Here is a 19,159-nt window from a genome sequence, read left to right as displayed (position 1 = left end):
AGAAGTTTTTTATAAGACGAGAGCACCTTGCTCCTAAATGCATGTTCAACTGGTACTACATGTGAGTATAGTCACCTCATAAATTTGTTCAATATAATAACGATCTATTGTTGGGTTTTCCTCTTTATTAATGAGTTTTTAACCTTTAATAGGTAATTGTTTTTGGTTTTTCTTTTTTTCTTGATGAATATACCCATAATCGGTGTCGAAACCAGGTCAAGCTAAATCTTATTACGATCGGCTGGCTGTGTTAGCAACCGTATAAGAATGTGATTTGTCTGTCTCACAGGCGTATTTAAAATTGTAAGTACCTGGGTAGCTTATTCGGTGAAAGGATTGGTTGTGGCAAACACGGTTGCAGTTTCGATTTCCAGTCCTACACCAAGTTTCAACTTGCCAGAAAACTTCAGAATAGTCCTATCTACAGAGTGAAAGATGCATTCTGGAAACATAATACTTAAATTCTCCACCTACATGCAGGCATATCTGTACGCGGATTGTTGGCATCATGATCATATATGGCTGGCTTCGTCATCTCACCTAAATTTACGTATTTACAGCACGACGAAGATTACATCGTGTACCTCAATGATTCATCCCTCACTCCCTCCCCGCCTCCCAGAACTTGTTTCAGAAAACGTACACAGTTTGCAATAGCTGCTAACTTCGCTAACCGCTGTCGAACATGAAATAAGGAAAACTCGAGTAACCTAAAGATCTTTAATAAAATTAAATTTTATCCGAGACGTAAGCCATTAAAAATTTTAAGGGTTGTTTGACATTGTTGTTTGAGATAGGCCACGGGGTGGGTTCAGCTGACAAGTGGAATTGGGGTTCTTCCTCCTTGCGGATATATGAGAATGCGTCGCATGTGTATTTGTGGCGTTTAGGTGAATGTAATGGATCCGTGTATAGGGTATTTATATATTGATGATGATGATGATGATGATGATGATGATGATAGAAGAAATCAGGTGGCACGTATGGCCTCCTGCTCCCCAATATGACCTAGGGACCCGCCGAGTTTAACGTCACCGCGCGGGATTAGCCGAGCGGTCTAGGGCGCTGCAGTCATGGGCTGTGCGGCTGGTCCCGATGGAGGTTAGAGTCCTCCCTTGGGCATGGGTGTGTTTGTTTGTCCTTAGGATAATTTAGGTTAAGTAGTGTGTGAGCTTAGGGACTGATGACCTTAGCAGTTAAGTCCCATAATATTTCACACACATTTGAACATTTTTAGTTTAGCGTCGCCATCCGACAGACAGATTACCATGAACAGTGTCACATGCCCTCACTTCACGAGACACAATGGAGAGATCTGAAATTTAATCTAAGACATTGGCACGAAGATCAGTGTTCACAGAATTTACACCACCTCTCCTTCCCATCCTGGTGAAATAATGGCTGTGATAATTTAACCCACCGCCAGGATTCGAACTGGCTTACATCCGAGTCGAGCGCCTCCTCATACGCGTACATTAGACAACTCTGCTATGGTGACGGGCAAAAGCCATTAGCAATGTACTAGGACAATGAAACTAAGTTTTTCACCTACTTCCCCAGACTGCAGAAACTGAATGTGACTAATACGCTGTTCATGCGTGCCTTGTCACGATCGTGTAAGTTCTCTTTCTGACTCATTTGCCTCCAAAGCTTCGAACTTCACATCGAACAAAGTTTTCACTTCAGCAGCATCATTGGGGCTACAGACTGACTTCCGTTGAGTAAAAAAGATTGACAGGCTTATATTTCCAACCGTGTCTTTGGATCTGGACCTACATCTCTCCGATATTTTAAAACATCATACCAAAAACGAGTAGTTTCTGACAATGCTTTAATGTGCCGGTGTTTTGGAACAGCATATTTTCAAAGCACGCAAATTCTAAATAAGAAAACACCAATTGCAATACTTAAACCTTGTCATTTAAGCTTCCAAAATATTTCTACATATGTTTTCTGCAAAAGCACCTTACAGTGAGTAAGTGATGACTGTTCAACTCGGCCCGTAATGAAGAAAGCGATCTTTCATCGCGTGGCATCATATTTCACAGAGCGTTTCGAAAATACGCCGGTACCTCTTTTGTTCTTGCTTGTAAATGCTTCGTAAGATGAAATGCCGCGTTGCAGCGCCACAAAGCTCGTCGCGCTCAACGTTCGTTTCCACACAATATCGTGTGAGGACGGATTTAACGGCTGAGTAGTCATATGAGAAGTTCTTTTCGGCAGGAGACGTGTGCTGCCTTTCTGAAGACTGCTTTCTGGTTTAAATGATGCATTCGTGTTTTGTGCACTGTGACGGCAGGCGTATCACATCTCGGTTTCGTCACTGAGCAAGCTAAATACGTACGTTACAGATAGTTTACTATGCTTCAAGACCTCCGTAATCCGTAGTTACGAGGGAATCCGAATTTGTCTTGCAACCCATTGGCTAAAACATTTTGGACAAGTGTGCCAGTTCTCACGAATCCCACGTTCCGAAGATAAGGTTTTACTGGGATGACCGAAGTTCAGCTCGTGCCGTGCATCACACGCAGATTCATTTCTAAATGCATGTGTGCACACCCCGTACAATAATTCGTTGCCACCGTACTTCCGCTACACTCTTGTGGGGTAGTCGTCCTCATGTGCGTGGCGACAGCCGATGTCAGTTTCTTATGAGAAGTCAATTAACGGCGTAGGCTGTTTATTTAAAATAAACGTTTTATTTCATTGTTAGCGACTAACTCAAGAACGTACCTAGCGAGGGGCTGATGGAGGGCAGTTTACCACCTCCTCCCTCTCCCACAATGTACAAATGGGTCTCAAGCCGAACGCACATCCTGCCAGGCCAAACCACACACATCTCATATGAATGTTTGGTATCTGTTTTTTCGGACACATCGCAGAATCCTCAGCTGTTCTACATTATATGTAAATTGAAGTATGAGAAGGGAAGAAAGGAGAGGAAAGGGGAGGGTTCGCTGCTATCAGCTCCATTGGGAAATTGCGTGGAATCGGCGGCGACAAATAAAAATGTGTACTGGACCGGGACTCGAACCAGGGATCTCCTGCTTACCAGGCAAATGCGGTAACCACTGGGCCATCCGGAACACAGAGTTATCGCAACTGCATGGTCTATCTCGGCTCGCAACATAGCCGATCCAAACTTCCATCGAGCGCCACCTATCCGCAGCCCCTGTCTATTTCCTTCATATTCGCTCGTCCGAGATTCCCACGGAGGTCTGAAAGAACAGACACCACGCAGAATCCGCAGATGTTACACATAAATGTAAATTGAAGGTGGAGCGGGGAAGAAAGCAAAGGAAAGGGGAGCAGTGATCCCTCTCCTTTCCTTTCTTCCCCGCACCACCTTCAATTTGTAGATACATCAGTTCAGTATGAATTTAAAGAAAGCCAGAACACGTAAATGACATCTGAAAACTGTTTCTCTGTCATCCCATCCCACCTCAGCTCAGATCTTGGATTAGCTAAATTCGACACAGTATTGTTGAAAAACTTGATATGGCTTCTGCTTTAGATAACTCTTCTGGGAGTGCTCTGACCACAAAATTATTGCTGTTCTCTTTTCTACACTGCACATAGTTGAACGCACTGCCATACTGTTTCATCCACACCTCTCGTTCCGCAGGCGGCGCGATCTGTTGGCACGTATCAAAACTCTTAAGTGGATATGGTTCCTTTGCAGGAGCTAGACGAGCCTGTAGAGTTAACTCTGTTGCTGTATTGTGAATTGCTGCCAACTGTGTAGTTCGAGGTACCGGCAGAGGACTTGATGTGGCGACCGCATGTTGCAGGATGCGGCTGTTCAAGCGGCGCTGCTCGGACCCGAGCCCGCAGCTGGTGTCGCTGAGCCCGCTCAGCCAGGACGCGTGCGAGTCGCAGCCGGCGACTCCCGACTGCTCGCTGGACCAGCCGCCGCCGCTGGGCACCGCCACGGGGCACCAGGCAGGGGCGGCGGCGGGTACCGGCGCAGGCGGCCGCGGCGCGCACCAGCGCGAGCGGCCGCGCAGCATGCACGACCAGCCGTCGCCCAAGGCCACCAGGAAGGGTAAGCCATGGCGATGTTGATGACTGTAGCGATGTTTGGTGGCTGTGGCGATGTTTGGTGGCTGTGGCGATGTTTGGTGGCTGTGGCGATGTTTGGTGGCTGTGCTGGCAGATTTTTCCACTACTACTACTACTATTAGTATAGTCTTATGAACTAAACAGCTGCTTTGTCACCATAAAGTAGTAATGTCTTTAAAACTACTTAAGACAACAATACACTGTGCAACCAAATCAAAAATGCGAATGAACGCAATGACATTATGTGAAATACCACAATGACCTAAAGATAATAAAAAATAGGAAAACGAAGCACAGATGGCAAATATGATGCAGAATAATCGTCGACTTACTGTTGCTGAGTAACTATTTAATAGTAATGATTGACCCACTCTGAAACACTACAGCCTCCCTCCAGATACTTTGCAGAGGGTGCCTGACAACACACACAACCTGTAGACCCACATCACACTCGTGCCATTATCATTTAAAATAATCGACAAATCAGAAGCTAAACAACTCTGTTATCATATTGGTGCTGCAGTGTTTGACGGACGGGTTTTTGTTCCTGTCATATGAGAAAGTTATGCTCAAGGACGCAAAACTTCATACGCATATTCTCTCGCTTAGATGAGGACATTCACTGCTTGACATTGCAGTGTGCCAGTGATGCTGTGGAATATAGTATTATTTCAGTGTTTAGAGATTTATCGTGCGAAGCGAGACAACAGACACCTAACAAATGCAGAGACGCGCTGCTAGGACAGTGTTAGAGAATCCTTTGAAGAAGGTCGAAATAGTTCTCGTGAAACCTTGTTGACCGATTTTAGAGGTCCTGTATGCGAGGAAGACTGTTTCACCAGTATCGCATATCTCGCGATGAGGTTATCAGAATAGAGCACGAGTTTGGGGCGTCCAAGGATTCATAAGACCTTTTTCCCTCCTTCAGTATGCAAATGGAATAGGACAGAAAATCAGTAATATTAGTGCGAAATATCATCCATGCACAGCACAACGGCTTGTGGAGAGTGTAACGCCACGGGAGAAAATAATAGTCATTCTCTTAAAACAGTACACTGGTCGCGTTTGAGCGCTGTAGGTGGTGTGTAACTGCTACCATTTGATCCTCCATCAAATTGGTTCAAATGGCTCTAAGCACTATGGGACTTAACATCTGAGGTCATCAGCCCCCTATCTTAGAACTACTTAAACCTAACCAACCTAAGGACATCACACACATCCATGCCCGAGGCAGAATTCGAACCTGCGACCGTAGCAGCAGCGCGGTTTCGAACTGAAGCGCCTAAGTCCGCAGCTCGTGGTCGTGTGGTAGCGTTCTCGCTTCCCACGCCCGGGTTCCCGGGTTCGATTCCCGGCGGGGTCAGGGGTTTTCTCTGCCTCGTGATGACTGGGTGTTGTGTGATGTCCTTAGGTTAGTTAGGTTTAAGTAGTTCTAAGTTCTAGGGGACTGATGACCATAGATGCTAAGTCCCATAGCGCTCAGAGCCATTTGAACCATTTTGAAGCGCCTAGAACCGCTCGCCCACAACGGCCGGCGATCCTCCATCCCCGAACATGTCAGGCTAATGAATTGCGTGCGTTTGTGTGTGTGTGTGTGTGTGTGTGTGTGTGTGTGTGTGTGTGTGTGTGTGGAATCAGTGCAGGAAAATTGGTCGACGCGGAGACAAGATAAAATGCCAGAACGGGTCTATCGTCTTTGGACATGTCCATGACAATGCCGTGAATGAAACTGCTCGATTTGTTGATCAACATGGAGTGTCCAGCGTGTGTCAAGGAGTGCTGTATCATTGACAGGCACGTTACACATCATAAGACCAGTGGACGTAGAAATATCTTAAGCTGCAGGGACAGGAGAAGCGTGTCACACCGTGCCAATGTTAGCTGGTTTCAAACCCAACTGGAATTGCTCCAGCCAGTGAACCCACGTCAGCGTCAACCAGTTTCAGAACGAATATTGCGAAGGGAACTACGTACAATGGACATCGGTATCTCTCAAAATGTCTTTGCTTAGAGCGACACGCAAAGTTACACGTCTTCAGTGTGCCAAACTAAACAGATCCTGGATAATAGCTGACTGGAGGCGAGTAGTGTGATCAGAATAATTGGCGGAATGAGTTGCCGTGAATATGAACCAGGATGTTGTTTCAGCATCCTCGGTGCCAAGCGTTGCCCTTTGTTCTAGATCTTAACAATGAGTACGCTATGGATCTAATATTCCAAAATGACGACAGCCGTTCTCATAGAGTTGCACGCATGTGTTCCTGGTTTAACGAACGCTCAGACAACTTCTCGCACCTCGACTGCCCTGCTAAACCACATGAACTAAATCCCGTAGAAAATGTCTGGGGCTCTTTGTACGTCAGGTGAAACGTAGTAATCACAACCCCGCAGCTTGGTGGCTCTGGGGCTTCAGCTAGATATGCATGCCTAAAGAAGTTCGTGGCATATCCCGCCCGCCAAATCGAGGCCATTATCAATGCCAGAGATAGTTACACTGGTACTAACTTACTTTCTCCCGGCGGTGACGAATTTGTTGACTGATTACCTTAAATAGACTGAGTGATCATTAATTCTTACGTACGAATAAAATCTATCCCGTTATTTTGCTAGACGGTAGTCTGCACAGCTCTTGTGTACGTTTTTTTTTTGATCCCATGCTGACGTGAGCGGATTCATTTTCCATATTTAAGAGACTGTCTACTTAACTCAAACCGAGGGATTTAAAGTAAAAGATGTTGGTACATTATTCACCATATGTGAAAACTTGTCACTTGCACAAATTCCCATGTTCCTGGAAGGAACGAAGGAACGAACTCGAGGGTCTTATGTCCCACTGGCGAGAAGGTCATTGGGGACATCCGGGTTGGGGAATAATGTGGAAGGAAATCGACCGTGCCCTTTCAGAGTAACCGTCACACAGATACTAAACCTGGACCGCAGACCGTAAATATAAAATGCCATTGTCTTGAGTGAAAGACCAGTGTCTTACCACTGCGCCATCGCGCTTGATTTGTGACTGGAAAACCGTACTGAATCCAGTGAGGAGGTAATGACAAAGGTAGAAGGCTGATTTGCAGACTTTCTGGAATCGCGCTTCAGTTTCGAATCTAGCCACTGGAGAAGGTGTTAGACCAAGGTACAGTGAGCTACAAGTGTCGAAATATTTGTGATTTGAAAAGCAGCCTTCCAGTGTTAGGCAGAAAACTTCGGATGTCCAGACACAGGTATGCGCAGAAATTTATCCAAGAGGGGCCATGATGATAATACTGCCATATTGGATGTAACTGATTCGTTCATTTGAGAATGTACTGTGCCCCAAGAACTGTGCCAGGGAGCGTACAAACCTTACTCTACACGAAACTCTTAGCAGCTACCCTCTCAAAGTTTTAAAGGTAGGTACATTATTTTCATACCTAATGGTAAGCATATTTCATCAGTAAATCCAAAGCAGGTCTGGAAACGAAAACATTTTGTGATAGAGTTTTGTTTTATTCAGTGGCCGGTTTCTATAGTTACGATAATTAGATTGATCTGTCTCCTTAAAGGTAATAAGAGAGGCAAATAAAATCTATAACCAGGATTGTTATCGTCACACAATACAGTAAAAAAAACAATAAAATTGTAATAAACAGTCAAGGTCCGTGATGCAGTGTCGTGTTACCGAGGGCCCTCCGTCGCGGGTCCTGAGTATTTATTACAATTTTATCGTGTTTATTATATTTTGTGACATCAGCCATGGCTATAAATTTATTTGCTTCTCTTATTAAATTGATGGAGACAGATCTACCTGACTATGACCATAACGATCGAAACTGGCCAGTGAATAAAGCAAAACTACGATTCTAGAACGTTTTGGTTTTCGCTGATTCACACACATTGAATCACTGTTATTTTCAAGATGGCGATGGCACCCCTCAAAAAGCACATCTGTTTCTGTTATTACATGCTACCTATTTGACCAATCAATGTGCAGTTACACCCTTCTTATGCTTAAATCCGTGCAATTATTTACTAACAAAAATGTTTTTTTTTCATATGCCAATGATGTTTAGTTCACACTGAAAATTAAAAACTGATATTGTAGAAACAATAAGAGCTAGTGACTAAATCCTGTTGGATTACAACAAACATAATCAGCAAAACGCCACATCAATACCCCACGAGCTAGAGAAACAGGAAACAAAGATTAAAACGGCTTATTCAAGTTTGATGTCATCGAAAACATTTGGTTTTCTTACAGAACGACTCAAGTAACCGTGTTAATGGAGTTACTGCAGTATTTTCATGCCTTCTCTTACGTATTGTTGGAATATTTAAAGTCAAACAAAATGTGCTTCGAAAGTTACATCTTTAGGTTTTTTTTTAGTAAAGCGTACCCTAGAACTAGCATTACCTGTGTAAATTACGGAAATCTCGCGGAAAAGCCCTCAAATTGGCCTGTAGAAACGGCTTTTAACAGACTTACGTCTGAATCTCAGCCGGAGAGTTCATTGAACAGCCATACCAACAGGTGTTCGTAGCCGCGCTCGCAAACGGTAAATCTGAGGTGCAACAGAACTACAAACAAGTGTCGCTAGAAATACTCTAGAATTTTGTGATGGAAAAAGAAGTGTACATCCGCAGATTATATAGGGGCCAAGCGCCTCGCTTAGCGCTACCCCACCCCATCCCCAACCCCTCCCACGCCTTTCCGTTCCGTATCCCAGTGTTGCTAGGGTAGGGGTGACCAACCCTTCAGTTTACTTGGAACACTTTCGAAGACACGGGTATTTGTGGGGCCATACATAATATACTTAACAATAACCGCCGAGGAAGGAAAAATTACGGTTGGGTCAGTGAAAAACCATCATCGTGTGGCGACAGTTTCGGATTGAAAAAGTATTATTTTACGTAAACGGATTTTTTATTTTTATTTATTTATTTTTTGTAACCGGTCATGTGATAGACGTTCACTTCGTGGGCCGCAAGCGGCCCCTGTGTTGGACACCCCTGGTCTAGGTATACGCAGCGTTCAAGCTTACAATTCGCTTAAGTAAAATTTCTTCTCGGTTTATGTTGTTAGAACCCTGCTCGGCTCGAGGAGTAATTGTACGTCGGGATCTGGCGAAAGATCACTTGGCTAGTAGGTCGCATCGAAATGGCGTCGGTGAAAGGGATCCCCAAGGCTGCTGAGCAGACCGATGGCTGCTCAGGGCTCACGCACCACGCTCTGCGCCGATAAACAAACGACGCGTATTCGTGAGGGACAGTAAACTTGGACTGCTCCGATCCACTGCTGGTAACTTCGGTGTCCAGAATGCTCTTCAGAAATGCTGAAGCAGAAGTTAGCAGCGTTGTTTATGTTACCATGCGAGAATACAGCGAATCTTCCGGGATGTATGATCGCGGGCCATGAAACTTTCGTCCAGAGCTGCGGTGGAAATCTTCAGAGGAGCTCAACGTTGCTATATCAGTACCGTGAAAAGCGGGCAGAAATTCACATGTGTAAAAGCCCTTCCCGTCCGGTAGCAAGTCTCAGCACCTCTGAAGATGTCCAACGCAGCTCTGGAAGAAAAGACAGCAACGAAAAGGTTTCATGGAACACGACGATACAGCCTGCAAGCTACACGCGAGTAGTAGTAGTAGTAGTAGTTATAGTTGTTGTTGATGAATACTATAGCGCTTATTTTTATCTCCTTCCTTTAAAGAGACTTCATTCTTTGTAAAATGCTAAAAAATTCATAGATGGGTATTTTACTATTAAACACAGTGTAACCTCCCCACAGAAAAATTGTTAAAATATTAAAATGAATAATGAATGTGATTCTAATTTTGTGTAACCTCACCAAAAAAACTTAAATAATAATAATAATAATAATAATAATAATAATAATAATTCTGTTTTTTGTGTAACCTTTGAACAAAATTGATTCCCATTTAATGTACCCACAAAAATTCTTTTCTCATTTAATATAAGCTCGAAACAGAAAAATTCCTAAACCTCGTAATAAAAAATAAATTCAGTAACCTGGTAAAATTTGGACGACAGCAGTGCTGCGTCATGGCCCTGTAAGATCATTCTGAATAAAAAGCAAAAATTCTCGCCTCGATAAAGTCGGCAACTATCTGCTCTTACAATAGCTCTTTTCCGGCACAGCTCTGTGCAATGCTGGCCTATACATTTGTTATTTATGAAAGGAACCAAATGATTTTTCTTTTGCAACAATCTGAATGATCATACATTAAAAAAAATTAAATTCTTTAAATTGAAATGAATGCTTGTTAGAAATTAGACAAAGATTATTATTAGGACATTTTTAAAAGATTTACATGTGAGTTTACATAACATTACTAGATATGCGCGAGGCTGCTTTTTTACCTTATACAATAATACTCAGGCTCCGGCGTCGCTGCACCGCGACAGGCCCAGCCAACATGATACACCAGACCAGACCAGACCAGAGCAGACAGGCGACTGCTCGCTAGCAACAACTTACTGCTACTGCTACAGCTACACAGTTCGTACTGCAGTCAACACTGCTCCTTGGTCTCAGATTCTCTTATAGCTTACATATCGCAGGCACCACATACCTCTTACATAACCCTCCACTGGGGGGGCAAAAATTTGGCAGCGATGGTGAGTCAATTGGACTTGCCATGAGCAACAAATTTTTCTAAAATCTACTTAATTAACTAAGTTGACAGTCACAGAGTATATACATATATATAAGTGCATAACATGAAATGTAATATAGTGCACATGCACTGAGTACAGAACATATCAAGCAATCACAAAATTTATACGCAATGAGTACAAATCATATTAACAAATGACATAAAGGGCATACACACTGTAGTACAGAACATATCAAGCAATGACAAAATGTATACGCAATGAGTACAAAACATATTAACAAATGACATAAAGTGTATACGCACTGTAGTATTTTTTGTTGCCATTTTACTAGAACTAGGATAGGAAAGGGAAGGATTGCATCGTGGTTGTAGCACATTAGGTTGCACGTAGCTGCACTGAAAGTCCATATCTTTCTACAGAAGCACAACACCAAGTGTGAGAATCTGAAGTTCTCCTCCCTGAAGTATTAACCAGTGTAGCCAAGACACTGAAATGTCGTATTAATATTCCATGTTATCATTTTGGTAGTACATTAGGTACACCAAACAGTGGAACCATAGTAACATCTCCATTGTTCAAGGTGGTGAACACCATGATGTGTCAACACCACACTCATTCACCAACGTAGAATTAGTGCAGAAACCAAATATAGTGCTCCATGATCGTAAGGATAGACAGGAAAAACGTATATTGCAGTAATTTCTGGTAATTAGGTCAAAAGGTGAAGGATATTAAGTCTCATGCTAGTCATAATTGAGAATTACACTAGTCTATCAACCGATTTGACTAATCGTTGGCACTCATCGCCTAGTTACTGAACACTTCTGTACCATGTATGAAGTATTACAGAATAATGTTCATAAATCATCTGATTACAGTGAACATTGGCACTCATTGGCCAGTTACAAACCATCAGAAGTCATCATTCAAAACAGGAGCTAATGAATGTAGCATCAAGCTACTGGTATTCATATATAATAGGATGTAGGTGACATAATACAAAATTAAAATAAGAAACAGGGCATTCATTGGCCAGTTACAAAGTATTCTTATAGTTTTATAAAACCTTATTCAGTATTATTCAGAAGTTATCATTGAAAATGAGAGTTAATTATTGGCATAGCATTTATAGAGTATAACAAAAATATTATTTACAGAAATTATTGGCATAGTATTTATGCATTATTATAAAGCATCATTCAGTATTACTTAGAACTCATCATTCAAGTGACATAGGACATATTGAAAATGTAACACACTAAAACTGTTACTCAAGGTCTGTGGTCAAATTAACAAAGTCAGACTATGCTTGGCTATCCCAGGACCAAATAGTGTTTTTACCCAACAACTGACATAATCTAGGGGTGTCTAAAGCAGAGTAATGAATAAATTTACGAAAAAAGTTAATTAAACCCAAAAGGCTGCGTAGTTGTTTCTTCGTCGTAGAAACAGTAATGTCACGTAATGCTTGAAGTTTTTCCAGGTCAGGCGCAATGTCTTCTGCTGAAATTACGTGTCCAAGAAATTTTATAGAAGTTTTGCCAAAGTGCGATTTGCTAAGATTAACTGTGAGTCCTTCTGCACGAAAAGTTCGTAACAGTTGTTCAAGAATCAGATTGTGTTCAGACCAGTTAGCTTCTGCAATAACAATGTCGTCTACATACGTTGTAATTCTGTCTTTAAGTTCTGTCGGAAGTACACTATTCAAACCGCGAATAAATGCTGCTGAAGAAATAGTTAAACCGAACGGTAATTTACAAAACTGATAACAGTCTCCAAAACAGAGAAAAGCTGTGTACTTTCTGCAGTTCGGATGGAGCTGAATTTGCCAAAATTCCGATTTCAAATCTAACGTGGAATAAATAGCAGTACCATGAAATTTCTGTAGAAGTTCTTCTAGTGTCTGTGGGCGATCTGTTTCATTAATAATAATGTCGTTGATGTGACGCGAATCAAGTACGAGACGAAGTGAACCATCCTTTTTCTTAACAATATGGAGTGGGTTTATGTACGGACTAACTGCCGGTTCAATAATTCCTTGGTCAAGCATAGCTTGCAATTCTTTCTTAACTTGTTCTCTGTGAATAAACGGAATGGGATAATGTTTGGCTTTAAATGTGTCGTGCTATTTAACTTTAAATTCATACATAAAACCGGACATAGTACCAGGGACGTTGTCAAAAACTGGAGCTTGCTGTAAAAGAATTTTGCGTAGTTGCGTGCGTTCGTAGTCTGTATTTGCACTGCTCTGTTTAACTTTATCACAAATCATTTGTATAACGTCATAGTCGGCTTCGTCTGGAGTATTATAGTTGTGTACGTACGTATCTGTGAACAATGTGGAATGACAGTCTATGTTACGTGATGCGGAAATGACCTCTGTACGATTAATTGTTTGTTCTTCTACAGATAAAGAGTGCTGAAATTCTAAAGCCAGTTTTACATTTTCATCCTTTAACATTAAATAGGAGTTTTGAAAGTCAATAATTGCGTCGTGTTGTACCAGAAAATTCGTACCTAAAATAACGTCTGTTGTCAATAAGGGAACAATCCAAAAATTTGAGTGAAATGTATGGCCTGCAATGCAAAATGATAAATGTGTCTGTAATTTTACATCTACTCCTTTCCAGATACTGCTCCTTTTACTTTAGTTTTGCCTAATGGTAACGTAGGATAGGTATGCTCTTTGTTACATTCGTTGAAAGTTTCCTCATTTATAACTGACATAGGTGATCCAGAATCGATTACTGCTGAAAATTTGGATGATCCAATCTTTACTTCAATGACAGGGTGTGAAATGGTTTTTCGAATAACTGGTTTTTCCTGCAAAAGAGTGTCTCGGATGTCGTCAAAGGTAATAACATTTTCGTGAACAAGATTCCGCGTATCTGAAGTATTGCTTGCGTTGCTGGAAGATGCAACCTGTACTGTATCTAGTCAAATTCTATCCGACGTGCTATTATTTGCGGGAGGATGCTGTGGCATTTCGACCATTTGTACTGTTCTGTTATTTCTTCCTGACGTATTACGTTCGGGATGATATCTACTGTCTAGTTCATTCATGATAATTCGTTGTTGCGGGTGATTTTGTTGCTGGTAAGACCGACTGTTACGCTGAAAACTGTGCTCATTACTTGTACGTCTGTCATGATAGTAATTGCTATACGGCGCGTTGCGATAAGAGTTAAAATGATGTGTTTTCTGTACGTAGTTATTTCCTTGTTGCGGTGCGTTGCTATTTGGTGTGGCCGACGCTATACGTGTAGGCGGCGAAACATTAAGGCTTGGTTGACCTTGCAAACTGCATTGTTGGTTAGGTATGCTAACCGGTTGGTTTTGTTGCTGTTGTTGGGAAAAAAAACCTCTATTGTTACCAAAATGCTGTTGCTGATAATTATGACGATACTGATGATTAAAAATTTTGTCACTTATTAAAATTACGCTGATAGTTCTTGTCATTTCGGGAGTGTCTAATGAAAATTGTCACTTTCGGTAAGACTTGTCGTATCAGGTTTTCTTTACTCCTCCTTAATCCTAGATAGATCGATAGTTGAAGAGCTGTTTTGATAGATATAAAGGATAGTAGAAGAGAAGGCAGCAGTGCAGAAAACTAAAGATGAAACAGCACTACTACGGCTCGGGGCCCTGTGCACGCTACGGCACATATTCATCGAAGCGTAATGAATCCCCGGAGGTCAATTACGTGCTACAAATAAATTTTAGTTTCTGCGTTACAGGCAATCCTGGTGAACGTTCAAAAGCAAATTGTCGTATCCAGTCCAAAGCGTGACTCTGTGTTCTATCATTTTTAAATACTTTAAATTTTCTCACGGATAGAAAGTGCTTGTAATCAAAATTATCGTCTCTGTATGTCTGAACAGGTTCAGGATTGTATGAGAATCTATTTGTCTGTGACTGTTCGGAATCTAACTCACGTACTCTCTGTAAATTACCTAAATCATATTGGCTGTGTGAGTCTGACAAATGTTTGCAAAGTGGCGTATGCTGTGATGTGTTAAAGGCTGAAACATTTTTCATTTCTGTTACTTCTTGCTGTAAAGTTGACAATTTTCTACGTAATGTATTATTGGACGAACCTATCTCACTGATCGTCTGCTGTAAATTTTGAAATTCGGGTGTCTGATTAAACGAAACAGGTGACGTATCGTCTGATTTGGTGTCATTATTACTTTCAATAACATCAACACGACTGGCCAATTCATCATATTTTTCAGTCAGTGCTTTTACCTGATCATCGTTTTTATTATCACAAGCATTAATTTGTTTTTGTATTTTACGTGTGGTTTCGTTCAATTTTTTAACGTCTGCTTTGATGGCATCGGGATCTTGTATTAGTTCTAATTGTTCAAGTCTGTTGGTCATTGTCTGAAAGTCTACTGTGTGTGTGTGTGTGTGTGTGTGTGTGTGTGTGTGTGTGTCTATTTTTGTTTTAAGATAAGAGATTTCATCATGTAATTCGGTGTTCAACTGTTTGATAGCATTAATTTCGTCTGATACTGTAGCAATATTGTTGTCTTCGTATGTTTTTGCTTTCGTTAACAATTTTCGTTTATCTTCCTGTCTCTGTGCAGTAATTGTTTCCATGGCTTGTTGCTTTACTTTATTCTGTACCTGTATAAATTTACGGTAACGCGTTTCACTATTTTGTAGGTGGAGATTAAAACGTTCGTCAATTTGGCTGTTCTGTTGTTCAAATTTCGTATCTACTTTCGCGTCCAGTGTGTGTGAAAGTTCTGCTGACATTAATTTAAACTCGTCGCGTAACTGTGTTGCGTTTTCAGAGCATTGTTTAGCGACTGCACTAATTTCGCCTCTAAGTAATTTAGTTGTAGCTGCATGTGTATTATTTAATTCTTGAGCCACAGAACTAATTTCTTCACTACTATTCCTACCACAAACCTTAATCTCCTCACGTAATCGTTCTTTAGTATCATGACATTGCACGGCAACGGCTGCAATCTGTTCATTAATCTGTTTAAAGTTCTCATTAATTTGTTCGATCGACCTGTCTTGTTTGTCATTCAACGGTTTGGAATTGTTATCTAGTTTTTCATTAATTTCATTAGTTTGTTGTTTGACATTTTCATTAATTTGTAGCATTAATGCTATAACTCGATCCACGCCAAAATTAGCTGCTGTATTCTCTGTGCTGTGTGATGATGTATCTGTATGTGTCACGTTTTGTGTAACCATTTGGTCATTCTCCGATTCACAAAAAGGTTTGCCAATCGGATGTGCACTATTGGTCACTACACCGGAATCAAATAAATCTGACGTGTTTTGTGAATATTGTTCACCTTCGTTAGAAACAATTATCTGTTCACTACGTAAATTTCGCAAATTAGGCGTGTCAAACTTGGCAGCGTTCATTGTATCAGAACGTGCAGCGTCATCAATTGTCGTTAAATTAACTGAGGACACAATTGAATTTGTTTGCTCATCATTAGCATTAAAACCATTACTAGTGATAGGTACGCACTGATTGTCTGTAAATGGAGGACTATCATTAAGACACTGAGTGTCGCAAGTATTATCGGTCAAATTATTCGAGTCGGCTGTTTCACTCATTGCACATCGCGATGTACTGTTAACAGTTTTTCGCGGCATTTTTTACAAATCAAAATTAACCACAAAATGAAACAAAGATGAAGCAAAAAAATGGAACAAACACAATTACAACAAAGAGCAATAAGTTGCCGATGATCTGTGAAAGAAAGAGTGACAAATTAGTAAATGCGTTGCGCCAGATGCAAACTACATTTAAGTAAATAGGAGCAGATATATATGACTACTTCTCAGAGATTCACAAAGAAATACGATCCTGGCCGGTTGTCGCCAAGTGTAACCTCACCACAGAAAAATTGTTAAAATATTAATATGAATAATGAATGTGATTCTAATTTTGTGTATCCTCACCAAAATACTTAATTATTATTAATAATAATAATAATAATAATAAGATTCTGTTTTTTGTGTAACCTTTGAACAAAATTGATTCCCATTTAATGTACCCACAAAAATTCTTTTCTCATTTAATATAAGCTCGAAACAGAAAAATTCCTAAACCTCGTAATAAAAAATAAATTCAGTAACCTGGTAAAATTTGGACGACAGCAGTGCTGCGTCATGGCCCTGTAAGATCATTCTGAATAAAAAGCAAAAATTCTCGCCTCGATAAAGTCGGCAACTATCTGCTCTTACAATAGCTCTTTTCCGGCACAGCTCTGTGCAATGCTGGCCTATACATTTGTTATTTATGAAAGGAACCAAATGATTTTTCTTTTGCAACAATCTGAATGATCATGCATTAAAAAAAATTAAATTCTTTAAACTGAAATGAATGCTTGTTAGAAATTAGACAAAGATTATTATTAGGACATGTTTAAAAGATTTACATGTGAGTTTACATAACATTACTAGATATGCGCGAGGCTGCTTTTTTACCTTATACAATAATACTCAGGCTCCGGCATCGCTGCACCGCGACAGGCCCAGCCAACATGATACACCAGACCAGACCAGAGCAGACAGGCGACTGCTCGCTAGCAACAACTTACTGCTACTGCTACAGCTACACAGTTCGTACTGCAGTCAACACTGCTCCTTGGTCTCAGATTCTCTTATAGCTTACATATCGCAGGCAGCACATACCTCTTACAACAGTATTAGAACAAAATGAGATAGGAATATTAACGTAATCGTATTATGACAATTAACACTTCGTCATCTTCATTAAAAATGCCCTTTGGATTTAATTTTCTTTGTCAGCTCGTAATTAGAGTATGTATGAAGCTTCCTATGGAGAGCCCTCACAACAGAAAGATCTCTCTCTTGATATTATTACATTGCTAGCACTACAAAGTTGTGAGCCTTTCCTGTTGCCGGCCTTTCCTCTGTTCTCAGCTACCGGTATTTACTGTTTTTCTCTCCTCCTAGTCTCCCCTCACACACACACACACACACACACACACACACACACACACACACACACACACACACACACACACACACACACACACACGCGCAAAACAGTAGTTATATACTAGGCGAAATTTTGAATGCCACTCCTCCAGTCTATTGATGATATGTAGATCTTTGAGCACTCCTGCACAAAAAAAACCAAAATAAAAAGACATCTGAGCAAAAGAATGACAAACATGAAAATACAGAAAATACATAATAAACAATAAAAACCCCAAAAAAATTAAAAAATCTTAATTGCTAGAAAATTTTGAAAGGTAGATTCGTATTCTACACACCAATGTACATTGTAATTAATATTTCACATCTCAGATGCAAAATGGCTTTTGAGTAGAGTTACTCTAGGACAGTGATTCCCAACCATTCTTAGACCACGCCATATTGCAATCACACATTAGTTAGGACCCCACCTCCCACCCCCACGCCCCCACATTATCATCAAATTCAGCACCTTACTATACTGTAGAAAGGACTTTTCTTCGTATGGGAATTCGTGGAGCATCGCAAGTGCTACCCCCAACTCCTCAAATAAGAAAGCTAACTGTCCACTGAGAGGGTAGACACTTCGTACAAAACAAACTTCCCCTACATTACTCCTCTCCATTGCAGCATTTGCTTGACCAACACACTGCAACCTCATTGAAAATCAACCAAATTAAAATTTTTACGTTATACCTATTGTTCGTAAATCACTAGATTGCTGGACTGCTTACTTCTGGTGGTGGTGGTGGTGGTAGTAGTAGTAGTAGTAGTAGTAGTAGTAATAATAATAATAATAATAATAATAATAATAATAATAAAAATAATAATAATAATACTGTGTACAGCACTATAGTAGATCTTATGTAGTTACTGCTGTGTTAATTCATTTATATGTTTCGAAGAGGGAAATGACGCAATTTCTGGACTACCGAAGGTGCTACCTACAACTTGGAGAACACGTTTTCTTGGCCTATTGAGCATATGTCTCACTCTTATCATCAGTAACGTACGGGACAAAGCACAACATATGTGTGTAGTGGGTAGACTATGTGAGGAACCTGTAACATCCATCGCATAAGGCTATTAAGAAAAAGTAATTATTGATAACTTCTAAAATCAATATATGGTATTTACAAAATTGTGATAATAGTAATGATATTTTGAAAATAATTTAATTTCGTGGCTGCAACAGAATGGAATTGTTTGCTTTTTACCCCTACGAAAATTTCATTTTATCCCTCAGGAGGTAAATCCCCCTATCTTAGGAACCACTTTAGATTAGATTAGTTTTTCGTTCCGTAGATCCGTGCTGAGGAGATCCTCGTGGATGTGGAAAATGTCAATATTTTTTTAAGCTGAAATAATAATACTAATAGTATGAATATATACAATACATCATTGGTTTCTATTTAAAAAATTCGTTAATGGAGTAGAAGGAGTTGGCTACTAGGAAGCCTTTCAGGTTCCTTCTAAACTGACCTTTATTTGTAACTAAAT

General features: G+C 40.6%; 1 protein-coding gene across 2 annotated transcripts in view; it reads left to right on the top strand.

Moving 5' to 3' along the window:
• The window catches only part of LOC126484324 (uncharacterized), a 506,434-nt gene that overhangs the window by 439,777 nt on the left and 47,498 nt on the right, over nt 1-19,159 (top strand). For both annotated transcript variants that reach the window (XM_050107766.1, XM_050107765.1), the window contains exon 2: nt 3,792-4,045. In XM_050107766.1, coding sequence (XP_049963723.1) covers nt 3,793-4,045 — 253 coding nt within the window. In that variant the 5' untranslated portion in view covers nt 3,792. The remainder of the gene's footprint in view (nt 1-3,791; nt 4,046-19,159) is intronic.

Source organism: Schistocerca serialis, chromosome 6 (assembly GCF_023864345.2).
Source record: "Schistocerca serialis cubense isolate TAMUIC-IGC-003099 chromosome 6, iqSchSeri2.2, whole genome shotgun sequence".
NCBI lineage: Eukaryota > Metazoa > Arthropoda > Insecta > Orthoptera > Acrididae > Schistocerca > Schistocerca serialis.
This window is presented reverse-complemented; position numbering and strand designations above follow the sequence as displayed.